The sequence below is a fragment of the Nesoenas mayeri genome (assembly GCF_963082525.1).
Source record: "Nesoenas mayeri genome assembly, chromosome: 13".
In the NCBI taxonomy this organism is placed as follows: Eukaryota; Metazoa; Chordata; class Aves; order Columbiformes; family Columbidae; genus Nesoenas; species Nesoenas mayeri.
In genome coordinates this window covers 19403752-19416699 of record NC_137550.1, presented here as the reverse complement: position 1 = coordinate 19416699, position 12948 = coordinate 19403752, and the positions used below count along the sequence as shown (strand labels likewise).

The following is a 12948-nucleotide window of genomic DNA, read 5'->3' as shown; positions in this document are numbered from 1 at the left end:
AATGGGAGTCAGCCCCTGCAAAAGGCAACACACCCAAAAGATGTATACATCAAGGTATAAATAAAAGCTTGCATTGCTCCAGGTGTATGTTTTTAATATACATTACACATCTGTAAACAGACGGTAGCAAGAAGAAGTCATTGAAATGGGGTGTAAACTGGAATTAGGCAGCAAGCCATGTCCCTGACCCTCACCGTGGCCTCCAATACTCGCTGTTCACACACAGGTACAGCACATATTTCATATTTGTACCAGAGATGGGGGCAGATCTCTAATCCATATTGTTAGGAGGAATTCTTGGTTTTTTAAGCATCATTTGTTACAGTTTTGAAGCAGCACGCCTAGCGAAGGAATCAACAGCGCTACGTTATTTCACGTTACGTCGGGGTCTGAAAACACTACCAGAAAACGTTATTGATTCCTACATCCGTTGCACTTCTTAGAAAACACACCTATTTAAAGCAGCATAGCCAAACAAAGCCAAACGCCAGAACAAAGCCAGCGAGGTTCCGAGTACCAGGGACTCTTCCCCATCCCGCGCTGGTGACCGTTCTGCCCAGCGGCCGCCGTGACTCATTCCCGGCTCTATTTTAAGGCCCCAGGACACCCAGCGATGCGGATGGTTTTCTGCACCATGGCTCATTTGTACCTGTTGGCTCCAGTTGCTTTCCTGTTTACTCCCACTAATAAAACTCCCACGTCAGGAGCGAGTCGTTGTGGTACCTGGATTTCAACAGAACGTGCTGGACGGGGGCCTCTTTCTTCAGGTTTGTATCTGTTCTGTGTCTGTGAGCCTCCTACCCCTCAATAACATCGTTTTTTAAAGCTGCTGGTGATCCTTTACAGTGAAAAGCACCGTGGCACTTGATGTTTTCTCTTTCAGCTTCTGCCAACCTTGTTTCCCATGCCCGTGCTTCCGTGAACCTGTTTTCCCGTGCGCTATAGAAATAGCTTGTTCTGCATTATGAAACAGTGTAGAAAAACCTGTATTAAATGGATGGAAAGCTTTAAAGATGAGCTGCTATTCATATATACTTAATAAAAAAAAGCCCCAGACAAACCCAGACCGAAAGCAGCTCAGATCCTTTAATGAAACCCAAAAAGCAGCCGATGCGACGCATCCCCCAGCAAACCTCCCGTGTTCGAGACGCACGAGCTGGGCGCCAAACCCCCTTCTCGCTCCGCTCCGGCACGTGGCGCATCGGGAATAAATAGGCATTCATTTCAACTCTCTTTGTGATGAGTTACAATGGCAAATCAACAGGGGCTCAGCCAAGAACCGTGGTATTTATGTTTTGTTTGTGCTTGGTTTATACCCATCAAAGACAAAAAGGGGGTTGTGTACAAACAACGACGAGCAAATCCAAGGGAGGTTTTGAGGAGATTCAGAACCGCATCCCCCTGAGCTTGGAGCATCACACAGGCAGCGAATTCCATGGGCTGATGCTGTTTTAGGGGTACCAGGGATGCAGCTGCACCAAAGAGATGATGCTCATCGTTACCGTGCTCTGGCAAGAAGCGTCCCCACACTGGGACGGGACACAGGGGCTCTAGGTCACCTCCCCAAAAGCTTCTGCACTGAATCATTGAATGCCAGGGAACACCATTTTCTAAAGGAAATTCATCACCATTTTTTCCCCTGATCCAACCTGAAAAATTATGTATTTGAAGAGAATAAAAGGCCTTACTTAAGACTTTCATTATGAATTGAAATTCTGTAGTGGCTGGCTATGTGGATTGCGTATAATGGACACTCCACCAGCGCAAACCCCATTTTGAGAGAACCAGGTGTTGATCCAAATGCCAGAGCCCAAAGCGGTCGCTTCACCATGAAAAGCTGAGTGAAAAAACACCTGTAAAGATTGCACCAAAACCTTCAATTTCGGGGCCATTTAAAGCCTCGGTGGATATTGCACAGCTCTGTGCCCTGTTTCAAAGAAGATCCACGGTGTCACCATCACCGCTATGTCACCCCATGGTCACCGTCCCATCCCCTGCATGACTCAGCCTGGAGCCTCCGCAGGCGTCAGTGACGCGATTGCTGGTGACAACATCGAAATGTCCCCTGGATCTGCCTTGGAGCTTTAGAAACAGCAGTTAAGAAGCAAATCCTCCCCCGAGAAGCTATTATCTCCTCGTTTCATCATCCGATGCTAATGCGAGCTCCTGGCAGCCGGGATGCGCACCCGGCGCTGCGCTCGCGCGCCGCAGAATGGGACAATAAATTGTCACAAAGTCCTTTTCTCTCTCTCCCATCATTAAAACTTTGCCCTCCAGGCCAAGCGGAGGCCATAAATCAGCCCCTCGGAGGAAGTTCTCAGGTTTCTCCTTGGAAAAATCAAAAGGATTTGAGCAAACAAGGCTCCAGGCTCCGGTAATCAGGGGTTTCCAGGCTGAGCTGCCCACAGCGGCGTTTCTGTGATGGTTTGATCCAGCGGGTCCCAGCGTTGGGTCCTGTGCTGCATCGCCCCATCGAACCCCCAGATTTGATTTATTCCCCTGATTTTACAACGAAGCGGAAGGATCGGGACAGGCTGTTAAACACACATGTTTAGGCCTGCGGGAGCAACCTTCTTGTTAACATAAGAAACACCGTTTTTGGTGAAGAACTGCAAAATAGGGGATTTTAAATGCACACGTTCCCCTGAGAAATAAAGATCGAGTAACTTGAATAGAAATCACTGCCCTCAGTATTCGAAAAAATATGTAGTCAGCCTACTCGCTGTGAATGTGATATTTTAGGCTCACCTTACCTTAAAACAAAAATCAGGCTTGCTGTAAATCCAAGACTCATTTTTACTGCTTAAAATTAATCGGTGATGCTACCATTTCAAGACAGTGGAGGAAATCAAGCAGGAATTGTGTGTTTGTTACTGATCAGTTGGGAAGATTTCAGTTCGGCATTTATGGCAGTGCAGCGCGGAGATTTATTTTCCTCAAGAATGATACAAATATATGTTCTTGCCACAGCCTCGCCCAAGAAAATGGTAAAAAAGATGCGCTTTGCATGCCAAGATCGGCACGCAAAACGAAAGGAAAAACACATAAGAAAAATTAAAGGGAATAAAGTAAAATGCTCCTATTCTGATTTTGTAATAGGTAATAAACTGATGTTACTGGGGAGCGTGGGAAGCACCAAGTGTCTCCCCTTGGAGACAACCGTGGTAATGAATTCCAAAGCCTGGAGATCTGGCCAAAGACAAGCTGCAAACTGAACTGAGCTCAGGGAACTCAGCTCCTAGTCCATGTTCGGGAGCTTTTAAAGCTGCATTTACAAGAAATTCTTCTCTTCATGGGGTTTTTGTTGTGACATGAAAAGACAACAGTGCCGAAGAGATAAAAAGTGAGCACACGCGTCCTCCTGGGGCTCCGAGCGCGTCTGACAGACCGTTAAGCTGTAAGAAACTACTTCGCTTTGAAAACAAAATAAGTCCTATAGGGTGGTCGAATTTTTATGGAATTATTTACTTGTCTAAGTGTCGGGAGAAGATTTTTTTCTCTTCAAAAAATACACTTCCCATGGTATTTCTTCAACTTTGCACGTGAAACCGACGTGTGCTGCCCACAGAGTTATAAGCTCTTTGCACTTTGAAGGCAGCTCCTTTCAACACGTTTTACTAATAGGTTCCTCTTGTACTAAATGTCATTCCGAGCACGTCGATACGGAGCAGAGCGAAGGGCTTGGGTGGCCTGACTTTAACTTCACGTGTTTGGCTTCCTTTGAATTTTTCCCTTAAATGTGAACTTCCTAAATTTGTGATGCTCATTTGGGAAATAATTAACACGGCCTCCTCGTGTCTGTTCTCTGAATCATTAAGGCAGGTCGCCCACCTCGGCTTCATCAGCCTGGGGAATATTCATCAAGCAAACGTGCTCCAAACAGAGTCCCAACCTTTACCCAGCGCAGAAAGGAAATCTCCCCATCCCGCCGAACCCTCGTGCCCACATTACAATATTATTAATTACTTTGCTGTGCAGTAATCAGTCTCCATCTGGGGCCAAAGTTTAATGAAATGCAACCAAGCATCAGAAAAAAAGAAGGCAATGAATAAACTCATAAAGTCTCATGGAGTGAAGGGTGGAAAGATCTGCTCCGAGCTGCAAAGTTTCTCCTTTGTTTTTTATCCTGTTTCTTTAACTTCTTGATGATCCTCATAACACAAATCAGGGCTGTTTCCTTGTTAATCCTGGGGACCGTCACCCCATTTGGGCTCCGGACGGGGTTCTGCTCCACAAAACCCCCTGTGAACTCGCCCCGGCGGAAAGCACTGACAATAATACAGGTGGGTTGTGTTTTCCCTGCGCTTTGTGGGTAATAATTTACGGAGCAGCCCGACCAGTTCTGCGGGGCGGCTGCTGGGACGTGCCGGTGCCAGGCTCCGCTCTGGAGCCAGTCTGAGCTCCCCGCGGTGCTCCAGGAGCCTGCGCCTGCATCCGCACACAAAACGGGGTTTAAAAATAAGCTGGAAAGGTCGTTTCCCATGGTCCGGCCGTGCTGCTGCCTTGTTTCCATTTCCACTTGGGGAATGTCCTCCGTGGCGGCTGCGCAAGCAGGAGCGAAACGGACCCAAAAGAAAAGCTGCTTCTCCATGAAGCTTTACTGACAAAACCATTATTCCCACCTTCATCTCACCGAACCCGGTTCAGGATGCTGAGCACAAACTCAGTGCAACTAACGTAATATTAAAGTTTTTAAGTTATATTTTGCAGTATTAAAATTGCTTTTCCTCGTTGGGCGCTGCAGTGCTCTGGGTGCTTGTCCTGCGGTGCAAGCGTGGTCACCATGCTGCCGTGCAGGTGTGCATGGTCCCTGCACCACTGTGCAAGGTGTGCATGGTCCCTGCACCATTGTACAAGGTGTACATGGTCTCTGCACCACTGTCCAAGGTGTGCATGGTCCCTGCACCATTATACAAGGTGTACATAGTCCTTGCACCACTGTGTAAGGTGTGTATGGTCCCTGCACCACTGTGCAAGGTGTGCACGGTCCCTGCACCATCATGCAAGGTCTACATCATCCCTGCACCATCGTGCAAGGTGTGCATGGTCCCTGTACCATTGCACAAGATGCGCATAGTCCTTGCACCATTGTGCAGAGTGCACATGGTCCTTGCGCCACCGTACAAGGTTCATCTGGCCCCCATGCTGCTGTGCAAAGTCTACACCACCCTCGCACCACTGTGCAAGGTGTGCACAGTCCCCACACCATTTCCCACGGTGCGAGTGGTCCCTGCACTGCCATGCAAGAATCAGAGGACAGCAACAGCCTCTCAGGCCACCGTTTCTTGCACAGACATGGGTAAAATCCACGAGAGCCGCTGTAGAGTCCTCAGGCCCGCCGGAGGGTCCCGCCGGGGCTGGGCAGGCAGGCGCAGCAGGCGCAGAGGCTGAGTGCGGCCGCCAGCAGCGCCGAGAGCCGCGACGGCCGCCGGTAGGCGAAGGCTTTCTTCACCTCGTCGCCGGTCTGGGCGGCGTAGTCGAGGGTGCGCAGGACGTGGAGCTCCACGCTGTCGGCAGCTCCGTGCTGCTCAGCCAGCAGCCCCTCCAGCCGCAGGAAGAGCCCGTGCAGCTCTGCCAGCTGCGCCTCCAGCTCCAGCAGCTGCCGCTGGCGCGCCTGGGCCAAGCTCAAGTTCTCCTTGGCCTTGAGCTCCTCCAGGTCCCGGCCCACGATGCGACGCGCCTCAGGGCTCTCGGCCAGCCGCTCCAAGTCCTCGGTCCCCAGCTCGACGCCTGCCAGCTCTGCCTGGCGCTCAATCTGCTCCTTCAGCCGCTGCCAGTAGCGGGTCTCGCGGGCGTAGTGGAGGGCAAGGACGGCGCGGTACCGGCGCAGCAGCAGCCACAGCTGCGTCTGGTGGATTCGGGGACCCGCTCGCCCCGTCCCTGAGCCCGGTGCCACAGGCAGGGAGCCCAGCCGGGGCTGCAGGGCCACGGCCTCACGGGCAAAGGCGGCTCTGGCGACGCTGAGCCCCCGCTTCTCCCAGGCGCTGCTCTCCCGCGAGGTGCAGCACAGGAGCGTCTGCTGCGTCCTCTCAACGCTCTCCGAGAGCTGCTCCAGCCGCTCCAGCGCCCGCCACAGCTCAGCCGCCTCCCGCAGCACCCGCCCCACGGGGCTGCTGTCGTCCCCGCCGAACGCCGGGTTGTCGAAGCACGTGGCGTCGCTGTGCGCATCCCCCTCGGCCGCAGCGCGCCGCCGCAGCTCGGCCAGCCGGTCCCTCATGCTCCGCACCGGGCACCATCCGTGGGGCATGGGCCGGCAGAGGGGAAGCGTGAGGCCCAAGGAGCTCCCTGCGTCAGCGGGAGCTGGAAGAACCGTCCCTCCTGGCTCTAGAGCAAATATTTCCGGAGGCGGCCAGGCCACCCTGCGTCAGCCGGACCCCACCGCCCCGACCGTGACCTGGGGCGGGACGGCTGCCAGCGCCGCCGGCACCTGCGTCACCGGAGAGCTGGCTCAGCAGCTGATCCTGCGGGTTGTGTGACAAAGGGGCTTTTATTCACCAAGGAACAAAGAAATCCCAAAAGTCCGGGCTGCCGGGGGCAAAAGCGGGGGCTGCTCCTCCTGCTGCAGGGTCCTGCATCCCAAAAACTGTCCATCGATCAGCTGCGAAGGAAGAAAAGCGCACGTATGCAAGCACACACTGCAGCCAGAGCTCCGAACCTGCTTCAGAAAGCAGCTTTCACAAGGATATGACACCTGAAGGACAAAACATCCCAGTGCAGCGCCTGGTTTGGGTGGAAACTTGGGGATAGAGGCAAATTTGGTTCCTCCCTCCCACCCACCCCAAGCATCGCACGGCTGGGGTGGATGGAGGAGGTTGTCGAGGTTTTCCAGGCTGGAAACACAATACTTGTGCATTGGAAGGATAATCGAGTTGTTCCTACCCCACTGATACTAATATACGATGATATGAAGTACACGATATAACACGTATGGTATAACACAGCTGCGGTGGTTTGACGGAGGTAAAGCAGCTCTGGCAACGGCGTCATTTCTTCTCCCCAGCGCCGCTGGATGGATGTTCGTACAGGGGCCTTCAGCAACAACACAAGTTGAATTTCATTCTGTGTAACGAAGAAGGCTGAGAAAAAGCAGCTCTTTCCGTTCCTGGAGTGCGAGCGCTGTGTTAGAAATAAGATATTCATCCACATCCGAAAGGAATTTCCATTTGGCACATTGGAATCAGCGCAATCGAATGAAACGTCAAATGAAGGCAGGAGATGAACGAGGGGAAAAACCAAGATACTGAATTATTACGAGAGGAATACGTGACAGGGAGAGAGCCCAACGGCTGCCCTGCATTAAACACCTTATCAAAGTCATTTCTGAGTATTAAACCATCTGTGCCCCATGGGATTCGGGGGCTTTAAAGCCAGATGAAGCCCCGCGAGGGTCCCCAACCCTCCCCGCTCGGGCTGGGGCCTCAGCCTGAGCCTTTTGAGTATCTAAACTATTCAGTAATAATGCAAAACCAACCCAAGAGTTTCTCTTTTTGTTTTTTTTTTTCTTTTTATTAAGACAATCCCACAGCTGGAAAATGAACCATCCTAAATTACATAAGTGACTTCAAAAAAAACCTCTAGAAAAAAAACCTTTACAAATTTACATCTGTACAATACAAAAAACTAACAGCTCATTGCATATAAATATTACATTTGGTCTGCCAGCAAAGTGGCATCAAAATCCCTGAAGTATTCATTTAAAGGGACCTGAGATAGCGGATGTGAAGATATGGGCAGAAATATCGCCTGGAAAATAATCATAATAATAATAATAATATAGAAAGTAGCATAATTCTAATAGTTTTGTGCATTTTTGGAGTGTTTTTAAATCATCCCAAACATGAACTGAAGAGCTTCAATGACATGAATTTCATCACTTCGACACTGACTGGTATTTCTGAAGCTGCTCAAATGGCTCCCAGGGGCATGAAGGGCCTGGGTTGGGGCTCCTACAGAAAAACAAGCGTCAGACTGATTTGTGAATAAACCCGAGCGGCCCCCGCTCCCCCAGCTTTTTAGGGAGAGAAACGGAGGATTTGGATTTGGGGACAGGACCCCACGGATGGGGAAAAACCGCGATCCAAACCTCCCCAAACCGAGAAACGGCTCCGAACCGCCCATTGCTTTCACTCTTCCCCAAGTATTCCCACGTTTCCCCAAAGCGGCTGCAGCTGGTGAGCAGATTCGGTGCCAAGCCGCTGGGTCTCTCACTCTCACAACGCACAACCCACACCCACGCACACCAAGGGATTGAAGCACCATTTTGATAACACTAGAGTTAAGGCTGCGACAGCAATTGCGCTGGAAATGGGACTTTTCAGGGATTCCGAGCACAGTTGTGAGTTCGCTGTGGGCTGAACGCGACGTCGGAAAAACGCACAAGTTTCCAACAGCTCTTTGCATTTCTAAGACTAAAAAATACAACTTTTAGACTAAATTTTGCAGGCTGTTACTGTACATAAAGGAGGTTTGTTGTTTGTTTTTTCCAATGTGTAAACCTCTATCGCACATGCGCAGTAATTTTCTATAATACATACTCGTAAGAACACAATGACAGCTCCCTACAACACTAAATACAGGTTTACCCTTGGATTGTTAACTGCTCCTTCAGTCTATCAGGTAAATAATCAGCATTTGATAAAACTTTGCGAGAGGGTTGAAAATTAAAATAAGAAATGTAAACGCACAAATAGGTTTTTAAAAGATGGAATTGAAGACACAGAGCACGGGCGGCCGGACACTCCCCGCCAGGGCGGACATGACATCCCCCAACATACAGCTCTTCCCTTTCCCCCATCGGATTACAGACGAAATATTCATCAAGTTCTTATCAAAAATTAGCGATTTAAACTCACTTTCTCCTGCTAACACTGCGTGATTTTGAACGGTTGCCACAAGCATCCCAGGGACACCCAGGAACAGCCTTTTCAAACGCTTGACAAGGTTCATTTTGCCTTTTTTTGCGGCCAAGAGATGCTCCGAACATTGTGAAAAGCAAGACGTTTGCAAATTATTTCCTCATTATTATACTGAGCTTGTTTATCTGCAGGTGGGGCTGATGGGGATGGTGGTGGAGAAAGGAGGGTGAGGGATGGAGAGGAGCGAGACAACTGCCCGGGCCCAGCCAGGGTTGAGCACCCACAGAAAACATTCACGGGTAATTTAAAACAGAAATATCTTGTGAGGCTGGACAGACACAACTTGTACAAGAGGGATATGAATGGCAATTCATGTAGGAAGGGCATAAAGATTGAAAAAAGGAGGAGTAACTCTGTACAGACAGAGCCCATGTGTTAAATACCAGTGGAAATCAGTGGAGTTTTAGGTCCGGCTCCATCCCTTCAACTTTCCATCTTCCTTAAATCCACCTCCAGCCAGGTGGGAACGGCGCTGGCAAAGAAAGGCAGATCTGAACAACAGGGAAAGTCGTGGGGAAAAAAGGGAGAGAAAGAACTCAACCTCACAGCCCAGCCGAAATCAAACCCAAGGTTCCAAAAGAGGGTCATAAATAACCCACAAGGGCAATGAAGGGAAGGGCAGAGCGGGGCAAGGAGAAAAGCAAAAGGCGCAAAGAGAAAATCCAAAGCAGCCCAAGTTTGGGCTGAACGGAGACGCCAACTCTTGGCTCCTGCAAAATGGGTTTCATCCTCACGCCCCAGGCTGGACGGAACGGGAGCGACACAGACCCAGCGGATCCACAAGAAACACAGACCCAGCGGATCGGCAGCCACAGACCCGCCAGCAAAGACGCGCACGAGGCTTTTGGACCCGTCTCCGGAGGATGGAGTGTGTGGGGTGCCCCAAGGTGTCCCCGAGTCCCCTCACGTGTCCCCAAGTCCCCTCCAGGGCCCTGGCAGCGCAGGCAAGATCCCGCACGTGGAGAAACCTCCGAAGCTCTGGTGCCCCCCAGTTAATCCTCAGGCACACCGGCCCCCTGGCCTCCGAGCCCTCGGGAACCCCACACATCATCAGACCTACAGACTACTTATTTTAGGCAGAATTTGGGCATTTTTTGTTAAAAGCGCAAGGTGAGAGACGCTGGTACTGCCCCCACAGCGCTGCCCGGGCACCCGGGACTGGGCTCAGGGACCAATTCGCTGTGAGCTTTAAATTGCTTTGCTGCTTCCGCTGCACCCATTGGGTTGATATTAAGTTTTCTGCAAGTGTAAGCGGCTCCTGACAGGGTCTGGGTTTGAAGAGAAAGGGTCCAAGCTACTACGAGATTATAATTACTCCACAGAACGAGGCGATGAGAAATCAATGGCCTAACTCGGAGGAAGAACTCAGATACAAAACCAAATAAAAACAACATCTCTAAACCCAAGTTATTTCTTCCATGCTTATAAAAGGTTCTCATGCACGAAAAAAAAACCTCTTTTTTTTCTCTTTTTTTTACAATAAGCAATAGTTGTGTTGCTCTAGCACACCCTGCTGTCTGCCTCTTCATCGACTAACACGGCTGATTAATACTTACGCCACAGCAAAGTGATGCTTCAGTTATCTTCACAGTACTTCATTCCATAGAAAAGATACATTTAAGAACATATTTAATATTATTCTAATCGTTGCTAAAATACACAAACTTATAAAACAATTTCTCTGGAACCCACGTGGTTTATCTCTCCCCAACCCCTACACAAAATAAATAAGTAAGTGGGTCTTCGGCCAGTCAGAAAGATACGAAAAGCGTTTCTTTTGCGTTTCAAGGTTTTCAGGCTTTAGGACACAAACCGTAGTGTTTACACGAGCTCGACGGGACTGATGGAAAGGGGACAATTCCGACTACGGGCTGACGCGTACATGCTATTCCTGCTTACCATACGGAGAAGGACCAATCCGGCAAAGAAATAATACATTTCTTATAAATATATATGCGTGTATATATATACATAGATATGAGAGAGATGACAGGACAGGTGTTTATATTTTAAAGCCCAAGACAGAACCAGGAGAGCCTCTGCACTTTTGGTTTGTGGTTTTTTTTGTTCTCCCCATCCAAACACAACTGAATGAAGCCCAGAAAGGGATGACAGCCTTTGTAAAACAGTCCTTACAAAATTTAAAGTGTGACTTTTGTACTGTACCATAAACTCATCTTAATGCTCTGAGCCTTTTAGGATATACTCTCCTCCATCACAAAACTAAACCTCTGCATTTTTTTTTTCAAGTCATTTTGCATCTAACTAGAATTTTTGGAAAGCGCGATAAAATAGCGAGTGCTTAATATAGAAAGTCAAAAAATTAAATTCCTTCTGCATCTGAGAATATACACGGGGCACTCTTTGCTGCCTGAGGTTTTCCAGAACTATTGACCAAGCTGTGCACAGAAGAACTGAAGGATACTGGATGAAAGTTTGAAAAAACAACTTAAAAAATCACCTTTAAAAACTCCACCAAAACTTTCTAGTCTGCTTTTTGTTGGTTCTCTCTGTGTAATACAACTCATTCTCTTATCCAAGCCAGAACTGTCCATTCATTTAGACAACGGCAGAAATTTGAAGTCCCAAATATGAATATATTGCAGGCAGCGGCTGGAAGGACGAGGCCGCTCAGCTCAGCCCTGTTGCCCTGTTCCTGCTCACCCAGGAGCGAGACCACGACTGGCGCCACATTCTATGCTGCTACCACCAAGCCTACTTCTGTTTTCAAGTTACTACAGCGTTTTCGCAGGATAACAAGAGTACAGTGCAACACGAATTCTCTGCTGGAAGCTCGAGATACAAGAGTGAGCCCGGGAGCCGGTCGGTGCCGGGGCCCAGAGCTCCCTCCTCACCTGCCCGGGACAAACTCAACCAAACGCGCATTTTTACCGAGGAAACGGCGGCAGAAACGTGCGGGAGACACTCGGCTTATCTGCACAAACAAATCACCCTCTGCTGAAAACTCTGAGAATGACTTTGATTTGCTTTCACTGCGTCAATATAATCAAGATACAGTTACTCTACAACTCCACAAGCAATTCCATCCCTCAACGCTCCTTCTTCAACACGTACTGAGTAATAGCATCTATTTTCTTTTAAGTTTCCAGTAGTTGTAAATAGAGGTAGCTGAGCTACTATTAAAAATCACGTTATGCTTTGAAGAGGAGGAACCTTTCAAACGTTTAAGTTACCCCTTAGCTGCACAATCTCTATTAATACTATAAAAATATGAGAGGACAAAAAGAAAATAGATGCAAGTAACTTTTGCATTTGGCACCTTTTGCCTAGATATTCATACTTCTCAAGTATTCTCTTTTAATAAAGTTAATGCACACATAGGACACACCACATCAAAGGTTTGCTACATATTTACAAGGCACCAACCCTTTGTCACTTTTACAGGAATAAAGAACCGATAGAAAGCACATCAGGACCCCCGTAACTGTAGTATAGACATACTTCAGTTCAGCACAATTCATGAACGTTTTGGCCTGGGAAGATTAAAATAATCCAGATCCTTCTTACAATATAGAAACTGTAAACATTTTATAGCTGCCTTTAGGATTGGTGTATTGTGCAAAAGTTATAATTATTACTGTGTATAAGGATTTATGGCAGAAACCACATAAAAACTCTGTAAGAAGGTGCTATTCTATAATACAAAAACAAAAACGAGGGCGAGAAGTCACAATCGTGACTCCCAATGTCATGTTCTCATCGAGAAGCTGGAAGCCTCTTTAATGGGATGAACTTGTAGTGTGTGGGGAAGAATTTCTGTAATTTAAGGCCTAATGACTAAGGCTTGTTCTGACCAATGAAGTGTGGCGATCTGAAGTTTTCAAACGAACGCAAACGGACAGAATGGAAAAGCACCACTGTGAAACGTGAGTGGAGTCCCCGCACAACTTGCTTGGTAGATTTTTCTGGTAAAATCCCTGCAGTAGAAGGCCATTGAAGTTCTTTTTAAAATTGTTCAAAGTTTTTTTTACCTGTCAATAATTCCATCCCATGAGATGGCTGACCCTGGCTT

At 48.5% G+C, this 12948-nt stretch overlaps 2 protein-coding genes across 2 annotated transcripts in view; both read right to left on the bottom strand.

Moving 5' to 3' along the window:
• Positions 1-5329: 5329 nt before the first annotated feature.
• On the bottom strand, positions 5330-6217 carry LOC308045468 (syntaxin-1B-like; the record flags this gene model as incomplete). Its single annotated transcript, XM_080352753.1, has 1 exon — positions 5330-6217. One exon carries the CDS (start codon positions 6215-6217, stop codon positions 5330-5332), a length of 888 nt encoding a protein of 295 aa, XP_080208879.1.
• A 1653-nt stretch (positions 6218-7870) lies between these two features.
• BRWD3 (bromodomain and WD repeat domain containing 3) overlaps positions 7871-12948 on the bottom strand; it is a gene marked incomplete at its 3' end in the record, with an annotated part of 49294 nt that continues 44216 nt past the window's right edge. Inside the window, 1 exon segment of the mRNA XM_080352752.1 lies at positions 7871-7946. Coding sequence (XP_080208878.1) covers positions 7871-7946 — 76 coding nt within the window.